The sequence below is a fragment of the Sardina pilchardus genome, chromosome 13 (assembly GCF_963854185.1).
Source record: "Sardina pilchardus chromosome 13, fSarPil1.1, whole genome shotgun sequence".
NCBI lineage: Eukaryota > Metazoa > Chordata > Actinopteri > Clupeiformes > Clupeidae > Sardina > Sardina pilchardus.
The window spans coordinates 31,006,380-31,026,379 of NC_085006.1; the positions used below are offsets into that span (position 1 = coordinate 31,006,380).

At 46.3% G+C, this 20,000-nt stretch overlaps 1 protein-coding gene across 1 annotated transcript in view; it reads right to left on the reverse strand.

Moving 5' to 3' along the window:
* Positions 1 to 2,582: 2,582 nt before the first annotated feature.
* Positions 2,583 to 20,000, reverse strand: part of atp1b3b (ATPase Na+/K+ transporting subunit beta 3b) — a 38,269-nt gene continuing 20,851 nt past the window's right edge. Inside the window, exons 2-7 of the mRNA XM_062553375.1 lie at positions 16,630 to 16,758; positions 10,311 to 10,409; positions 8,381 to 8,568; positions 7,373 to 7,423; positions 3,852 to 3,938; positions 2,583 to 2,768 (exon numbers count right to left, since the gene is read on the reverse strand). Of these exons, the coding sequence (XP_062409359.1) occupies positions 2,601 to 2,768; positions 3,852 to 3,938; positions 7,373 to 7,423; positions 8,381 to 8,568; positions 10,311 to 10,409; positions 16,630 to 16,758 (722 nt within the window). The 3' untranslated portion in view covers positions 2,583 to 2,600. The remainder of the gene's footprint in view (positions 2,769 to 3,851; positions 3,939 to 7,372; positions 7,424 to 8,380; positions 8,569 to 10,310; positions 10,410 to 16,629; positions 16,759 to 20,000) is intronic.

Consider the following 20,000-nt stretch of genomic DNA (forward strand, 5'->3'; position numbering starts at 1 on the left):
ACTGTTAACACATAGAACAGAGTGGCAGGCTTTGAAGTAGAGATGCACGGTTTGTAGGCTACTTCACCAGTAGGTGGCAGCGTTTCATAATCTATTAGTTCACTGAGCTGCCTTCTCTGATGACGTTTCATAAGCTGCCTTCTCTGATGAAGTGTCATAATTTGGCAGGGTGAATATCCAACAGGCATTGCAGAAACGTTATTTGTATTATGGTGTACATAGTGATATATTTAATGATAGTCTGGTTAAGTCATTAGGTTACGTCTTGCATCCATACATTTATACAGATCTGTTCGTTTATAATCCAGACCTGTTCATAACCCATCCTTTGTGAATTGCTTAAAAAATGATAATAATAATAAAAACATATTAGAACAAACTTGGACCTTAACCGCACACTTTCTCATGTAATTATCATCCCCAACACAGTCTTCGAAATAACCACCATGGCAGCGCCCCCTAGTGTAAATCTTTGCTCAATGGTGTTTTTTGCCCCCAACGGCACCTTCCAGGCAGCACAGCCTAAAAGGCACTACCTTTACCCTATTCCTAACCCTAACCCCCTCAACCCTCATCCTACCCCTAAACTGAGGGGAGTAGTGCCTTGAAGGCAGCGCTGCCTGGAAGGCATGGAGGGCAAATAATACCAAAGACCTTCCTGCTCATCACTGTTCCAGGCTGCAGTTTTATTCCAGGTTTCCTTCTGCTCCATTGCTGCTGCTGGCTGTGGAGCCGCTGTAAAAGGCTGAAGCCCACAAGCTCCATAGAGAAGGCATGCTCACTGTAATACAGAATTGATATTTTACTAGATGGATTTCTACATTAGCATTGTTTCATTGGGGAGTTCAGCTGCAAACCCCTCTAAACCCATCTGACTACTGTTCTTTTAAAGAGACACTTCACCGATTAGCATTAAGCTTTGTATCTTTAGAAAACCAGTCATGTTTTTGAATGGTCGTGCATCATTCCCTCAGTTTGCCTTGAGATGGGAGAAATACGGATTTCAATGAAACTCATGAATAGGACTTTCTGCTTTCAATGATGCAAAATGATGATTTTAACGTCATTGAAAGCAGGAAGTCCAACATTGATATCCGTATTTCTCCCGTCTCAAGGCAAACTGAGGGAATGATGCACGACTATTCAAAAACATGACTGGTTTTCTAAAGATACAAAGCTTAATGCTAATCGGTGAAGTGTCTTTTTAAATGAGTAGTTTTTTTTAACAGGCCCCTATACTGTAGGCTTTTTGCCCACAACTCCATATTTCAGACCAGGAAGTGAGTGGTATTTAGCCGGTTTTGATTAACGGAAGTTAGGAAGTTATTTGATTGTCGTGTGGAGAGTATTCACTATATACCCATAAATATCTCATCTTTGACGGAGGTGGCGTCTAGAGGGTTTTGCATCCGAACTCTCTGAACATCTACATGAGTATTTATTAACATTTTCCAGTTAGGATGCATCAGAACAACAGTGTGACATTTATTACTTGAGAAATACGTGGACACAACAGCAAATAAATCATATCTAGACTGAGAGAAAAGATTTGTTTAAAATCACCTTTATTTCAAGATTTTGTTCTTACAGATCTTAAGGCATCTGCAGAGGTCACATTTCTTGCAGAGGTAAAAAAAAATCCCTTTCCCCACATGTTGGACCAGGGGGATGATGAACAAGGTTGATAAATTTTTTTGGCATTTTTTTCTTTTAATATACTTTAATTATCAATAATCTTTACTTACAGCTATTTTTTTTATTATTTCTTAACTCTTGATTTCTTACAGCGGTCAGACATCAGTGAGATATAGGATAAGGAGGGGATACAGTGTATTTCTTTCTCTTTTTTTTAAATCCATTAATATGTACATGGAGGAACACAACACGGCACACTCACGTACACACAGCAGGCTACACAACACTACAGGAGAGAAGACCACATCAAACTCATAGCTTTGATACGCCTATTTACAAGTCGCTAGTATGGCACGATGTCGCTAGGCTCTCACTTAACTGGTGCAAGGGGCGGGGGCAGGGGGGATGGTGAGGAGGGGCGATGGGGTGTGTGTGTGTGTGCTTTTTGCTTCTTGTTCATCTGCTTTTATTGATACAGTGTCTTGGTTATTTTGCTTTTCTGTTCGTACTGGCTAAGACAGTGTGTGTGTGTGTGTGTGTCAAAGGTGAGGGGTGTGGGAACAGGCAGGCAGAGTGGGTAGTCAGAGTAATACATGAGGAGATAAAGGTGGAGTGGGGAACGACCTTTGACCCGGAAGCACACCCCATGCTACTGAAACGGTGTGATTAGCCCACGTGCCCTCTTGTCTGGAAGGTCAGGAAGAGCCCGTCTGGTGGGGGGGGGGGGGGGGGGGGGGCAGACCAGGAGCAGGGCTTGTATGTGTGTGTGTGTGTGTGTGTATGTGGGGAGGGTATACATATGTTGGGTGGGTGTCGTGGGTGGGGCAGTTGCTATGGAAATGCACAAGGTTGGGCATCATGCTGCTCAAGCGGACGCCCAGGGTGGGGGGAGGGGGGGGGGGGGTAAGGGGACGGATTGGAGCAGCAGGTGGACGGTGGATGGGGGGGTGGGGGGGGGGGGGCGTCTACTCGGACACCGTCACCCGGAACGTGACGCGGCCCAGGAACTTGTCACGCTCGTCAGCGTTCTTCAGGTTGGAGCCGTCCACCTTGCACTCGATGGTGATCTCCGTGTTGTAGTCCTCCTTGGCCAGGTGCAGCTTCACACCCACCAGGGGCTGCACGTACTCGGTCTACACACACACACACACACACACACACACACACACACACACACACACACACACAGAGATGAGACGAGACGAGAGGAGTTACACACACACACACAAAGTAGAGGAGAGGCGAGACACACAAAGAAAAATGTCAACACACACAAAGACATAACACGTTCCATTTGCCACACGTCCATTGTGTTGGTTATTTAACGTGTGTGTACTCCATGGCTACTGAGCTGATATTCGTGTTGTTGATCGCACCATACACTGTGGGCTGAGCAACAGCACAATCACAGGGCTTAATGCACACTTACTGTACTGTGCCTGAAGTATCAGAAATATTTGAATTTGTTATATATTTCAGACGTAAGTCGCGCCTGACTTGTGACACGGTGCGTAAGACCTGTAAGCCCTGCAATAGTTATAGTTCACTGATCAATACCTGACTTAAGCGGCATTCACACCAAGAACGATAACGATAACGATAACGATAGCTATAACCATAACCATAACCATTGACACCAAGAACCATAACCATAACCATAACGATAACCATTCACACCAAGACCGATAACAATATCAATAACAATATCAATAACAATAACAATATCAATAACAATAACAATAACGATAAGGATGACGACAACTATAACCATAACGATAACCATTCACACCAAGAATGATAACAATAACGATGACGATAACTATAATCATAACCATAATGATAACCACAATCATAACCATAACCATAACCATAATGTGTCCACACTGACCAACGATAAGTCTCCTGGTGTTAATGTGATGGCTAAAACGTGATGGTTCTGATTGGCGTTCTGAAAGTGATCCCCACTGATATTCTTCTTCGTGTCGTTATCGTTATAGTTTATATGTGAACGGCGTCATTCATATCAACGACAACGATATTTGCTTACAGTTATTGTTCTGGGTGTGAACAGGCTTTTATTCATTACAATATTCAATTTGCTTTTTAGTGTCAATACGATTTCATATCAGGAGCCGCCCTTTTTCAGTCTATGACCACAGTGAACACACACACCCACACAGGCACACACAAGCATGAACAGCCGATGTTTGACTTACATGTAATTGTTTTCCGTAGTAGGGGAAGAACATCTTGTCAATCTTGCCCCGAGGGGGGTAATAAGAGAACGTTAGAGGGGTGTCTCTCTGGAGGAAGAGGAGGAAGATGAGGAAGAGGATGGGCATGAGGAAGGTCGTCAAGTGGCCAGACCCACACTTACACACACACACGGCGAGGTAGAACTTTCGGCGAGTGACTTTCCGTTCACACACACATATAATTACACATACGGACACACACACACTCACACACACTCATAATTACACACACACACACACACACACACACATATATACTAAAAATGGTGTGCACCAAATGTGATCCCCAAAACACATACACACATTTGTTCTCACACTGACACTTGTGCAGGCACACACACCCTTCAGCAATGAGCTTTGAGTATATCCACCACTAACAGAAGATGTGTGAGGTATGATATAAGCAAACATTTCAACAAATAACAAACAATATTCCCCCCCCCCCCCCCCCCCCCATATCAACAGTCACATTGTGCACTATAATAGAGTCACAAAAGCAGAAATGAGAGATGTGTGTTCAGCCTGTGTCCATCCAGAAGCTGAACCTACCGACTTACCTCAGCCTGGGGGCCTTAGCAGCCTGGGGCCTTAGCGGTGGCACATGAGAAGCCATCGTGTGGCTGACCTGCTATGAGCTGCATCTGGAGTTAGTGCGCAGCTGAAGAATGAGCGGTTATGCTAGCGCTAGCGCCAGCATTAGCACTAGCGCTGTGCTAGCACTCGCTTCAGTTTAAGGATGAGCGGCTGCGCTCACGCCTGCACTAGCACTAGCGCTGTGCTAGCACTCGCTTCAGTTTAAGGATGAGTGGTTACGCTAGCGCTCTCACTAGCACTAGCGCTGTGCTAGCACTCGCTTCAGTTTAAGGATGAGCGGCTGCGCCCGCGCCTGCATTAGCACTAGCGCTGTGCTAGCACTCACTTCAGTTTAAGGATGAGCGGCTGTGCTCGCGCCAGCACTAGCACTAGCGCTGTGCTAGCACTCGCTTCAGTTTAAGGATGAGTGGCTGCGCTCGCGCCTGCACTAGCACTAGTGCTGTGCTAGCTACTCGCTTCAGTTTAAGGATGAGCGGTTACGCTAGTGCTCGCGCCTGCCTTAGCACTAGCGCTGTGCTAGCACTCACTTCAGTTTAAGTGGAAACCCAGATGGAAACCCAGATAGCGGCAGATCCTGAAACAGATCCGGGCCAGAGACAGATCCGGTTCCTCTAAAACAGGAACCCAGATCAGTGCCCAGAGCAGATCCAGGCGAGGAGCGGATCTGGTCCAGAGTTTGCTACTATCCAGGCGAGGATGTTAAGTGTGAAGCGTGACGCGTGGGGAGAATTTAAAAGTCTGGCGGAGATTTTAAATTCATGCGTACGGTACTACAAAGCGCTGCATCCATCTGATCGGGATGTTGTGCACTCAACGTCTGACCTCAGAAGGCCAGGGAGACCCTCTGTGACGCTACTAAGGAGATGAATACTACTAAGATGGTTACTCCTGAGATGGCTACTCCTAAGATGGTTACTCCTGAGATGGCTACTCCTAAGATGGCTACTCCTGAGATGGGAAGGCGATAAAGCGAACACAGTGTGTACTCGAATCAGAATGACGAGTACACAAGTTTCTCTACTGGCTTCTTTCGAGAGTAGAGGGCACTATGTCTAGGGTCACCATATAACTTTAAAACCACCAGCTCATAGTTCAAAGGTCATCTAGGGAGCAGGGAGGAGTGAGAGATAGGGATTGGGGGCGAACAGCGCCTGTCCTTAGTGTGGACTTGGCCTGGGTCTGACCCTAAGACAAAACCACTACCACCCTGTCTCTCCTCTCTTACTGGGATGTGTAGAAACACACACAACCACTACCATCCTGTCTCTCCTCTCTTACTGGGATGCGTAGAAACACACACAACCACTATACCATCCTGTCTCTCCTAGTCCTGTAACTGGGATGCGTAGACGCAAATAGAGTGTCTGGACAGATTAACTGAGGGGGGTGTGTGGACCTGCATCATGGCGGCTAAATGTCACAACAGAAGCTTATAGGCCACAAAGGGACTTTAACATTAGTAACAGTTTTGTACTCTATATGGGGTTTAACACTAGGGCTAGTCTTGTAGTGTACTGTATAGGCGTTTAATACTAGTACTGGTTTTGTACTCTGTAGAGACTTGAGCACTAGTACTAGTTTTGTACTGTACTATGGGTTTAACACTAGTACTAGTCTTGTACTCTGTAGAGACTTGAGCACTAGTACTAGTTTTGTACTGTACTATGGGTTTAACACTAGTACTAGTCTTGTATTCTAAAGGGGTTTAACACTAGTACTAGTCTTGTATTGTATATGGGTTTAACACTAGAACTAGTCTTGTATTCTAAAGGGGTTTAAAACTAGTACTAGTATTGTATTCTAAAGGGGTTTAACACTAGTACTAGTCTTGGACTGTATAGGGATTTAACACTAGTACTAGTTTTGTATTCTAAAGGGGTTTAACACTAGTACTAGTCTTGTATTGTATATGGGTTTAACACCAGTACTAGTCTTGTACTGTATATGGGTTTAACACTAGAACTAGTCTTGGACTGTATAGGGATTTTAACATTAGTACTAGTTTTGTACTCTGCTATACGCACCATTTCTTATTTCTTATATTCTCTACCTGGTACTGCTATTGTCTCTGTGTTATTGCTGTTATTGATGGTGTTCACTCTCCCATGAGCCAGAAAGAAACACAATTTCAACCCTCTACTGTATAGACTGATATGTTTTGTATGTATAGCAGAATTGACAATAAAGCTGATGTTGACTTTGACTGGCAAGGGTGCAAGAGTGTTGTTTACCCCACACGCATGGCTGCAAAACCACACATGTATGGGAGATGGGAGTGCTGAGCAGCTAAGAGAGTTTTGCAGCCTCTTCACCTGATGTCTGTGCTTTAATAATGTCCGATACAGACAGCAGGGGTTTGAAGGTGACTACACACGCATCTGGCATGAAGGCTGCTGTTTTACAGTCAGACACTGAAGCGTCACATCACAGGAGCTTGGAGAGAGAGAAGCGCGGAGATATGGAGCAGGGCTGGGGCTAGGGCTAGGACCCAGGGGAGACAGCAGAAGGAGGGCGGGTGGGGAGGGGGGTGGGGCTAGAGGACCCGACGTCTTACCCACCAGAGAAGTGAGGGTGCTACAGGCAGCGTGGAGAGAAACCAAATACAAACAGGTGTGTAAAAAAAACACACCTGACAGAAGGCGCACACACACACACACACACACACACACACACACACACACACACACACGGCACACAACATAGAAATAGTGAAAAAAGACACAGAGAGCTATAGGTGCTGGAGTGGCCTATCGGTGGCCCATGCTGCGTCCACAGCCCTCTTCCCAAACCCTGAACCCCTGGAACACAGAGACAGGAAACAGACACACAGAGACAGGAAACAGACACACAGACAGACAAGAGGTGGCGAGGCCGGCGATCAACGTTACCTTGGCTGTGCAGTTGATAAAGGGCTCTCCCTTGGGTCTCAGCCCAATAATCTAAAATGATAAATAAATAACCAACAAGCATCATTCATCACTCAGACATGTCATGGTACAGTCTCTTAGCCGGCTAGCTTCTTAACTGTGCTAAAGGTTAGCTGCTAGCTTAGCTTGAGGGCTACGCCACGTGTTTGAGCTTCTTCTGTGCTTTTGTGTGCGTGAGATGTGACGACTGTGATGTTTAACACCTGCTACTGACTGTAGGATGTCTTGTGTGACGGAATGCGGAACATTCTCTGAAGCCCCCCCCCCACACACACACCCGCCCCCCGAAACCTGACACAGGGGGGGCACCCATTCATCTCGAGCATGGACAGTCACACAGCTGGGGAGCAGGGAAGGGGGACTAATAGGACTACAAATCCCACAATGCACCCCCACACTCTTCCCCAGTGTTGCCAACTCTCACGATTTTGGTGTGAGACCCATGAGAGTCCTGTCCCAGACTTCCATGGAAAACCATATTCCACTGACTTCAATGCGTCTCACACCAAAACAAATGCAAGCGTTCTTGGTCAATCTGAGAGTTGCCACACCTGCTCTTCCCCTGGTAGCCAACAGGTCAGCCTCAGGGGCCACCAAAAGTACTACAAGACCCATAATGCACCTCACACACACTCCTCCCCAGGAGACAAGGAAGTGGGGCCATGAAGTAAGACAGCTAGGGCCGTGAAGGTGTTGGTGGCACCCTGTTCACATTAACCTTCTGCACAGCTGATGCAGACAATCAGACAATACAGTACACAGGACTCTCTTGTCCGTGCTGGCCACCGGGTCACAAAGCCAGAGCTGGGGAGGAGGTGGGGGGTGACGGCTCTCACCCTGTTCATCTTGACCAGAATGCAGGGCTTGTCCTATTTGTAGTCCCATTTAAACTATAAACTACATATCCCACAATGCCCTTCCCCACACTCTGATCACATGTGTGGGAGCGGCGGCGATTGGGCGACTCACCCTGTTCATCTTGACCAGGATGCAGGGCTTGCCCTCGGAGTAGCCGAAGGTGGTGTCAGCCAGGCCCGAGCACTGCCGCAGCTGGCTGCGCTTGAACTGACACACCTTCTTCACCTGCTCCTCGTCCTGCTCCGTGTACTCGTTCACCATGCACAGGTCGTTCTTCTCCTGCACCGTGTCGTTGTACTCTGGAAAGACAAAGCAAGCAAGTTTACATTTTTGTTTTTATTTAAATGCGTTTTTATGTTCCTTCTCTTGTTCTTATTTATTAATGCACAACCTTTTCCTGTAAACTCGTCGTCATTGTAAATGAGGGAACCCTCAATGCCCTATGAGTATAAATAAAGGTATGCTACAGCAGTTAGCTTCTACTATAATCAGTGGAACTCGCTACTCCAGACGTACATTCAAATTAATCTTTTAAAACTAGGCCTATGTGTACGGCTGTAAGGTTGTTGCGCTTGTTCATTGGTTCCTTTTGTCGCGTGCCGAAGTCTAAAAGTGCATGATGATAGAGAAGGCTTTCCTGATGATGTGAGGGGAGGTATTTATCTAAGGACATTGAGACATTAAAGAGGACATAGAATGGATGAATTGAGTATTACACTGTGTTCTCTGATGTTAAAATAGTATATATTCAACTTAACACAATTGCAATTTTACAAGCCTAATTAAAACCATATATTTAGGCTGGGTATTGAAATGGTCCGTTTGACTAAATGGCACCCTCTTTGGCAGCCCCAATTGAACTTCAATGGCTTTGCGATGTCTGACATCACAAACAGGCTCTTTTCTAATTTGCCCATTTTTTAGTGTCTATTTCTAAGTTCAAGATTTTCATATGAACGAGGGCACAACCATGCCTCCTGTTCATGATAGCTCTTTTTTTATGCACAAACTATCATAATTCATGAAAACCAAGAAAAAAATATTTCCATTCTAGGTCATTAGGTCTCTTAGGTCACTGGTGCATGCAAGGATTGAACCAAATCATCGGGATACGGCTTTGAGAGAGAATCAGAAGTAATTGTTGAAGAAAATGTACCATGGGCACAGTGATATCACAAACTACTACTGGTTGGTGCCTACGGGGACTATTTTCAGATGCTGTGTGATATCACTGCACTCATGGTACGCTCGCAACGTTCCTTGATTATTACGCCAGCATGAGAGTATAGTTCCATGTCAAATTAGCCTAGATCGCCACGTTTTTATTTTCCGTTATCCTTATTGCACTTTCTAACTTAAGAAGGGACAAGTTTTAAATGGGACAATTACCGCAAATCTGTGTCACTTTTAAAGCAACACTAAAGCACTTTTCCTCTGTCGAACGCACGCTATTTGTTCATCCAGCAAATAACGATGTCCACAGACAAGGTTGTGTAAGTTGCATGATTTTATGAAAGTATGATGTGTTGTGACAGATAGTGGGAGTAACAAGATGGATGACACAGCGATGCAAAGGAAGTCTGAAGCACGCAGGCTGCTGAGGACGCGAGACCAGCGCTAGAGACTGACCTCCACATGCGGCCATTTCAGAACCTCAGAGTCACTTCCCGTCACATGCAGACAAACGCCAACCCAATACACTGAGGCGCTCTGACATGAACATGAAATATACATTTGTTGAAGCCCTCACTCACACACACACACACACACACACACACACACACACACACACACACACACACACACACACACACACACACACACACACACACACACACACACACACACACACACACACACACTCCATATTCCCGTACTCCACTCCTATAGAGTGATGACAGTGCAAGGACACTGAGTCCAGCATTTGTAACCTTGACTTAACTGATGAATTATTCACAAACTGCAGCTTAACCACTATCCCCCCCCCCCCCCCACCACACACACACACACACATCACCACCCCCCAGAGCTGCCTACTTACTCTGCAGTAAGTTCTCCAGGTGCTTGACGTAGTTGGCGTAGTCCAGGGGATTGGAGCGGTTGAAGGAGATGTCCAGTACCTTGGGCCGGATCACCACACCTGCAGACAGGAAGGGGTCTTATCAGGAAGAGCACGGGACAGGAAGGGGTCTTATCAGGAAGAGCACGGGTCAGTGGCGTTCTATTCAGGCGTTCGGCCGAGCTTCCTCTCCACAGCCACTTACAGAGAAATCGTCACAGGGACGGGAGCATACTGTACCTATGTTCCCCAGGTCCTATGTTCCCCACTTTGGCTACACACAACACAAAACACACACCATACAGCACAGCACTGTACAGCAACACACATGATTGATTGAACCTCATTGAATCATAACCATACACTAGCACACTGAGATCAGCTCAGAATCTTCAGATTGCAACAGAAGTGGTAAGAACAGATCTTTCATCTATTTCCATCTCACAGATGCACTGTGATCACACATGCAGACACACACACACACACACACACACATACACACACACATGCAAAAACACGCACAAACACACACACATACACACACACACACACACACACACACACACACACACACACACAGCATATCTCATTGACAGCTCTCAGCCCCCGTAATGTCCTCTGCTTCAGATGGCAGGAGAAGACCTGCTGCTAACCACACACACACCACACAGCACAAACCACACACCACCTTACAGCACACACACCTTACAGCACACAGCACACACACCTTACAGCACACAGCACACACAGCACACACACCACACGCACACCACAGCACACACCACACACACACAGCACACACACCACAGCACCTTACAGCACACAGCACACACACCACGCAGCACCTTACAGCACACACACTGGCCCTATGAAGGTGGAGTGCGGAGGGAAGGAGAGGGGCCGAGCGGCAGGCTGTGGGAGGAATACATTATCACTGGGAACAGAGCACGAGTGTGGGCTGGAGAAACAGAAAACCTGTAGGCCATTACACACACACACACACACACACACTCACATAAACTCACGCACACACACACGCACTTGCACACACACGCACACACACTACACATTATTCACAGAATCAATACTACGCCCAGTGTGGATGGTGCTATAGTGCTTTCATCACACACACACACACACACACACACACACATATACACACACACACACACACAGTGCAAAGTGGCTGTGTGTAGGCGGGTGGCAAAGTATGCCCTCCAATGAAAGTATGTGTGCGTGTGTGTGTGTGTGTGTGTGTGTGTGCGTGTGTGCGTGTGTGTGTGTGTGTGTGTGTGTGTGTGTGTGTGTGTGTGTGCATGTATATGTGTGTGTGTACAGCAGAGGAGGCATTAATGGTTCAAGTCCAACAGCGAGACTAGCTCCTCAGTGAGCTAATGTGGTGTGTACAGTATGTGTGTGTGTGTGTGTGTGCCTCTGATGCTATAACTACACTACAACAGAGGGGGTGATGGAGCACAAAGACTCCAGCAGCTATTGATATTCTGTTATGGGGATGCTTTTACCATGAGTGTGTGCACTGCTTCATGTTCCGGTGTGTGTGTGTGTGTGTGTGTGTGTGTGTGTGTGTGTGTGTGTGTGTGTAGCCAGTGGCTGCCCTACTCTGCTGGTTACAATTATAGTGGACTGTGTGTGTGTGTGTGTGTGTGTGTGTGTGTGTGTGTGTGTGTGTGTGTGCGTGCCTGCGTGTGTGTTTTGTGTGCCTTTGCACAAATCTGAGAGTATGTGTGTGGGGGTGCATGAGCAAATGTGTGTGTGTGTGTGTGTGTGTGTGTGTGTTTTATTATTTACGAGTTCACACACACATGTGTGGACCGGAGATCCGAAACCACCAATCTAGTCTACTCCTGGAGCACTGTGGCCACTCCAGAGACCAGCTGTAGCGCTGCGGGCCGGGCCGGGTGTGGCCCAGATGTGGCCCAGATGTGAGCCGACTGCAGACCAGCTGGACACCAGAGGTGTCCTTCCACATACTCTCTCTACAGTAGTCGTGCGCTTCACACAGGTGATATCACTAACCAACTCATCTACCTGGCCGCTAATTAGGATCTACCTGGCTGCTAATTAGGATCTGCAGGTGATATCACTAACCAACTCATCTACCTGGCTGCTAATTAGGATGTACACAGGTGATATCACTAACCAACTCATCTACCTGGCTGGTGATTAGGATGTACACAGGTGATATCACTCACCAACTCATCTACCTGGCTGGTGATTAGGATGTACACAGGTGATATCACTCACCAACTCATCTACCTGGCTGCTAATTAGGATGTACACAGGTGATATCACTCACCAACTCATCTACCTGGCTGGTGATTAGGATGTACACAGGTGATATCACTCACCAACTCATCTACCTGGCTGCTAATTAGGATGTGCTGGTGATATCACTAACCAACTCATCTACCTGGCTGCTAATTAGGATGTGCAGGTGATATCACTAACCAACTCATCTACCTGGCTGCTAATTAGGATGTGCAGGTGATATCACTAACCAACTCATCTACCTGGCTCCTAATTAGCCCTTTTCACGGTGATGTCAGACAAAGTGTTGCTGGGTATCCTCCGGCATGTCCAGCCACCAAATACTACAGAAGAAGAAGAAGAAGAAGTATTCATGGGTTTCATCAGGTCCCTTTCCACAGGTGTATACAATCAAGCACCATGCAGTCTGCATTGATAATCAAGGTGCTTGATTGTAAACACCTGTGGAAAGGGACCTGATGAAACCTACTTCTTCTTCTTCTGTAGTATTTGGCGGCTGGACATGCCGGAGGATACCCAGCAACGTTTCGTCTGACATCACGTGAAAAGGGCTAATTAGGATGTGCTGGTGATATCACTAACCAACTCATCTACCTGGCTGCTAATTAGGATGTGCAGGTGATATCACTCACCAACTCATCTACCTGGCTGCTAATTAGGATGTACACAGGTAATATCACTAACCAACTCATCTACCTGGCTGCTAATTAGGATGTGCAGGTAATATCACTAACCTACTCATCTACCTGGCTGCTAATTAGGATGTGCTGGTGATATCACTACCCAACTCATCTACCTGGCTGCTAATTAGGATGTGCTGGTGATATCACTAACCAACTCATCTACCTGGCTCCTAATTAGGATGTGCAGGTGATATCACTACCCAACTCATCTACCTGGCTGCTAATTAGGATGTGCTGGTTCACTAAATGGCTGGATTCAATACTTAGAAAGGAACGATATGTCCGCACACAAGTATCTGCTCCTTAGTGTTTTGTAATGGTAGGTATCACCACATGTAAGGTTTCGGACCCAAGCCCTTCATAGATTCTGGTGTGCGGACTTATCGTTGTTTTCTTGGCATCTGCTTGTCTGTCCAGCACCCAGTTTTTTATCGCTTTTGGATGCGCACGCTGTGTCCTTGAACTCTTTTGGATCAAATACTTGGCAGGACTTTTACTCTCTGAATCCGGGACGTCCACCTCTGCTGGCCACCGATCTGCAGTCGGCTGACATTCGGGCCGCATCTGGGCCACGATCGGCCCGACCCGCAGCGCTACAGGGGTCTGGGAACTCAGGGTCCACAGCAGCAGAACTGACAGAAAAGAAGAAGGGGAGAGAGATAGAGAGGAAGAGATAGAGAGGAAAGGATGAACTGACAGAAAAGAAGGAGAGGAAGAAGATATAGGAAAGACATGCAGAGAGGGAGAGGATAGAGGGAGAGGGGAGAGGATAGAGGGAGAGGATAGAGGGAGAGGATAGAGGGAGAGGAGAGAGGGAGAGGATAGATAGGAGAGAGGGAGAGGAGAGAGGGAGAGGAGAGGGAGAGAGGGAGAGGGCAGAGGGGGAGGAGAGAGGGAGAGGAGAGAGGGAGAGGAGAGAGGGAGAGGAGAGGGAGAGGATAGATAGGAGAGAGGGAGAGGAGAGAGGGAGAGGAGAGGGAGAGAGGGAGAGGGCAGAGGGGGAGGAGAGAGGGAGAGGAGAGAGGGAGAGGAGAGAGGGGGAGGAGAGAGGGAGAGGACAGAGGGAGAGAAGAGAGGGAGAGGAGAGAGGGAAAGGAGAGAGGGAGAGGAGAGAGGGAGAGGAGAGCTCTGCTGCTCAATAACAACAGTGGAATTAAGGCTCTCTGATTAGGAACACATTTCACAGGAAGCTGAAGGCCACTGTAAGACAATGGGGAAAACAGAACAGTGGGAGAGAGGGAGAGAGAGAGAGAGGAAGAGAGAGAGAGAGAGAGAACAAGGGAAAAAGAGCAGAAAAAGTGCCTTGGGGAAACATGACCCTGAGAGAGAAGGAAAAACAGTAGAAAGAGTGACATGAAAAGGAATGGAGAGAGAGGGAAAAAAGCGAGAGGAAGAGAGAGAGAGATACTGTAGATCGAGAGCGCGAGAGAGAGAGAGAGAGAGAGAGAGAGAGAGAGGGAGGCCTGGGGCTCATTAGTAGTCCCTGTAGTGGTGTGACCATGTAGTGTTTTATATCAGCTCTCTTTCCCTCATCTTATCCTAAGATCCTTCCTCTCACACACACACACACACACACACACACACACACACACACACACACACACACACACACACACACACACACACACACACACACACACACACACACACACATCTTTTGCTCATCATATACAGTATATATAGGATCTCATATAAGTAAGATCCTTCCTTGTCCCTGTCTCTCTGATGCTGTTCCCTGACCCATCTCTCCGTGCCTCCATTGGCCAATAGCCCTGGGCAGACCATCGGCCTCCCTCAGTAAGGGGGGGGGGGCAGAGCATGGAATTCTCTGATACGACAGTAGGCCACACGGCTTTATGCAATATCATCCACAGCCAGTGCTAGTCCCCCCCCTCCCCATCTCATGGTGAGGTGTGTGTGTGTGTGTGTGTGTGTGTGTGCATATCTGTGGATATGAGTGTGAATGTGTGTGTGTGTGTGTGTGTGTGTGTGTGTGAGAGAGTGAGTGAGAGATGGATTGTGAAGAGGGAGGACAGCTCTCCTCTCCTATTCTCTTCAAATCTCATCCCTGATGCTGGTGCTTCATCCATCATTCCGCAGCTCCAGTCCCTTCACATTCCTCTCTTTCTCTCTCATTCTCTCTCACCCTCCCTCCATCTATCTGTGTGTGTGTGTGTGTGTGTGTATGTGTGTGTGTGTGTGTGTGTGTGTGTGTGTGCGTGAGTGTGTGTGAGTGTGTGTGAAGAATAGAGGCTTATTATAAATCTCTGGGAACCCAATACCTCTATTTTAAAAATTGGGCAGAATAAACACCAGTGACTCAACTGATAATGCTAATCCCAAACATCTGCGGTTTTACTATATAATACTTTGTAGTACAGAAATGTTACCTTTCACAATAAACTCTTTCTTATACTTTCTTATCACTGTATTGCGCATGCTGAGGTATAAGACAGGTTATACATAATGTTCATTATTTAATTACCATTGATTATACATTAAGTAGGTCTAATGTTGTTATGGTTACAATTACAAGATTTAAACTCTATTAGTAGTAGCCTATGACGATGAGCCGTCTGATCTATTTTTAAGGTGTTTCAATATCTAGCTTTAACAGATGCTTTTCAGCAAATCAGATCACACTGATCAGGGATTTCTAAGGTTACATTCTGTTGTATATACAGTGCCTATAAAAAGTATCCACCCCCCTTGGACATTTCCAGTTTTATGGCTTTTATAAATGGAATCTTGATTGATTTACAGTTTTTCTCAGTCGCTTTGGTGCTTTTCTCAGATCAGAATGAAAATTCTCATAACTATTAGTTAAACCTCCACAACATTTAGTCATTTGTGCACATCATAGTAGCAATTTCTCCTACTGAACAAATTGCAAATGGTTTTGGACATGTATCAGTTGCTTTCAGACAATTCTCTGCTGTTTTATAACATTATCATTTGCTTATATCATGTCAGTGAATGCTGAATAGTCGTTCCCCATAAAAGTAATATTCTTCATTTCATTGCTTGAGTCATTACACACACAATTGTTGAATGGCGAATGCATGAAGGCTAATCAGCCAATCAGGTGTGAGTTTGTTCATTAGCCAAAGAGTAGGCTACTGCATGCACATCCAAAAAACGATTAGAAACTGGGTGCTGGACAGACACGCATAGGAGAGAGAAGTCCACACACCAGAAAATGCTCCTGATTTTTTTATGGAATCACCATGTAACGTTTCGGGCCCCTAGCCCTTCATTAGACATAAAAGATGTTCATTAGCCAATCAGACGTGAGTATGCTGTGAGGCGGGTCGGGCCGGGCAGCTCACCTGGACTGGGCACTCGGTCCTGGTATTTGGGCACGTCGTTACTCAGGGTCTGCAGCATCACCCACATGGTGAGGGTGAAGAAGCCAGCCAGGAAGCCATAGAAGACCAGGTAGAAGACGAAGATCAGAGCTGTGGAGGGAGAGAGAGAGAGAGAGAGAGAGAGGGAGAGAGAGAGGGAGAGAGAGAGAAAGAGAGAGAGAGATCAGATTAACTTGTTGGTGAAGTCTTTACATAGTGAAAGAGGTCTAGGAGAGAGCTGACACAAGGCCATGTTGTTTGTCTCTTAAAGAACACTGAAGCAATTTTCCTGTCGCACACACGCTATTTGTTTATCCAGCAAATAACAGACAAGGTAGAATATGTTGCATGATTTTATGAAAGTATGATGTATTGCGACATCAAAGCAAGTCAAATTTGTAGATTCTGATGTCTCATTTCATCGAACTACAGATACACTACCCCACCTGGTAAAGTTACATAGTGCGGTTATAGCCGATAGAGGGCTGCGGCGAAGTGAAAGCAGAAGTGCCGTTCACCATGTTACGAGTTGATAAACCGCTGAAATGATTTTGGAAACATTAATTTAAGGTAGGAAAAACTCTTTAGTGTTGCTTTAAGGTAGGAAAAACTCTTTAGTGTTGCTTTAAGTCACTGGAGGGCATATGGTTTGAGGCGGCGAGGGGTGTGACAGTGGCATCCAGAAGAACATGTACAAGACTCTTCCCCACATAGGCAAGAGACAGAAATAACATCATGTGTGTGAAAATAGCATCTATACTGTTCTCATATTGGCAAACAATATTGTGTCCCAGATTCACATGTCCCTGGAAAATACAGATGGGGGGTTTTCAGAGCTCTGAGAGACTAGCACAAGATCGCTGCAACTGGCAGCATCAACAAAACCTACTAAAAACAACCGACTTCCTTGAAATACAGGGTGGGTGGGGGAGGATTTACAGTGTGTGTGTGTGTGTGTGTGTGACAAAGAGAATGGGAGGAAAAAATAGAGGCAGTGAGAGAGAGAAAGAAAGAAAAAAATGTAAAAGAAAAGAAAGGAAGAAAGCGAGTGATGCAGAGAGCGGGGCCTGGAAACAGCATGATCCATTTCCCCTGCCTGTGTGCTCCGCCCCGCATCCGGCCTGCATTCGGCCCGCATCCGGCCCGCATCAGGGCTGCCGCCACCGACCAGCCATTCAGCCCTCTCCCTCTCTCTGCCTGACAACCGTAACCATGCCGAATCAGTGGGAATCTGGAAGCAGCTGGTCTAATATTAGAAAGAACACCACGGCCAGCCCTTCACGTTCACCTCTCCAGCACACTGAGCTTTCCCAGCTAGCAGACCCCCCACCCAGCCCCGCACTGCAGAGGAGCACCCCAGCACCATGGACATGGAGACAGAGACAGAGACAGAGAGAGAGAGAGAGAGAGAGAGATGTCCTGAATGGATGGATAGATAGACAGATAGATAGATATACATAGATAGATGTCCTGAATGGATAGATAGATAGGCAGATTGATAGATAGATAGATAGATAGACAGATAGAGGGATATATGTCCTGAATGGATAGATACTGTAGATAGACAGAATCAATAGACAGATCGATGTACAGAACGGATAGACAGATAGATAGATATAGATAGATGATAGATGGATAGGCAGATAGATGATAGATAGATAGATATATAGGTAGATAGATAGATGAAAGATAGATAGATAGATAGATAGATGAATAGCTAGTTAGATAGACAGATGAATAGATACTGTAGATAGATAGATGAATAGATAGATAGATAGATAGATGAATAGCTAGCTAGATAGACAGATGAATAGATACTGTAGTGTAGATAGATAGATGAATAGATAGATAGATAGACAGATAGATAGATGAATAGATAGATAGATGAATAGATACTGTAGATAGATAGATTAATAGATACTGTAGATAGATAGATGAATAACTAGCTAGATAGACAGATGAATAGATACTGTACATAGATAGATAGATAGATAGATGAATAGCTAGCTAGATAGATAGATGAATAGATACTGTAGATAGATAGATGAATAGATAGATGAATAACTAGCTAGATAGACAGATGAATAGATACTGTACATAGATAGATAGATAGATAGATGAATAGCTAGCTAGATAGATAGATGAATAGATACTGTAGATAGATAGATGAATAGATAGATGAATAGCTAGCTAGATAGATAGATGAATAGATACTGTAGATAGATAGATGAATAGATAGATAGATAGATAGATGATAGATAGATAGATAGATAGATGAATAGCTAGCTAGATAGATAGATGAATAGATACTGTAGATAGATAGATGAATAGATAGATAGATAGATAGATGTACAGATAGATAGATGATCTGATTGGTCCCAGCATCGCCTGCTACCACACGGCCTCACAATGGGGCATGAAAGCATTTCATCATGCTACATTCATCAACCCAGAACCACATTCTCCTCCAACTCCATGCAGGCCACTGACAGGGGGCAGATAAGACCCCGCCGGGCCGGCTGGGCTGAATCCACACCTCCCCAGAGCTGAGGTGCTCGACCCAGCTGCCCACTACTGCCCCCTATGGGTCACTGGCTATAACCGGCTCCTGCTGTCTGCCTTTCTTCCAAGAACACTCAGGCCGCAGGCTATAAATGGTCGGGACGGGCGGCCAGTCCCGGAATCATTTGTGTAATGGAGGGCCTGGTGCTGTTATGATTCGCCTCCAGAGCACCCAGACAGCTAGACACCCCTCAGATGAGCAGGGTCTGTTTTTAACCACGCAGGCCTGGACAGGAGAGGAGAGCAGAGGAGAGGAGAGAGGAAGAGAGGAGAGGAGAGGAGAGGAGAGAGGAAGAGAGGAGAGGACAGGAGGGGAGAGGAGAGGAGGGGAGGGGAGGGGAGAGCAGAGCAGAGCAGAGCAGAGGAGGGGAGGGGAGAGGAGAGGAGAGGAGAGGAGAGGAGAGGAGAGGAGAGGAGAGGAAGAGAGGAGAGCAGAGCAGAGGAGAGGAGAGGACAGAGGAGAGGAAAGGAGAGAGGAGAGGGGAGGAGAGGAGAAGAGAGGAGAGGATAGGAGAGGAGAGGACAGGAGGGGAGAGGAGAGGAGAGGAGAGGAGAGGAGAGAGGAGAGGAGAGGAGGGGAGAGGAGAGGAGAGGAGGGTGACAGAGGAGAGGAACATTGTTTTACAAATGGAGACAGATGAGAAGAGAGGAGGCGAGATGGGGGGGGCATGGTGGGTCTGATGTAACACATTAGCCTGCTTGAGTTGAGAGGAGGACTGGATGACGGAGGTGGCAGAGGGGAAAAGAGAGAGAGAGAGAGAGAGAGAGAGAGAGATGTGAGTACAGTGGAC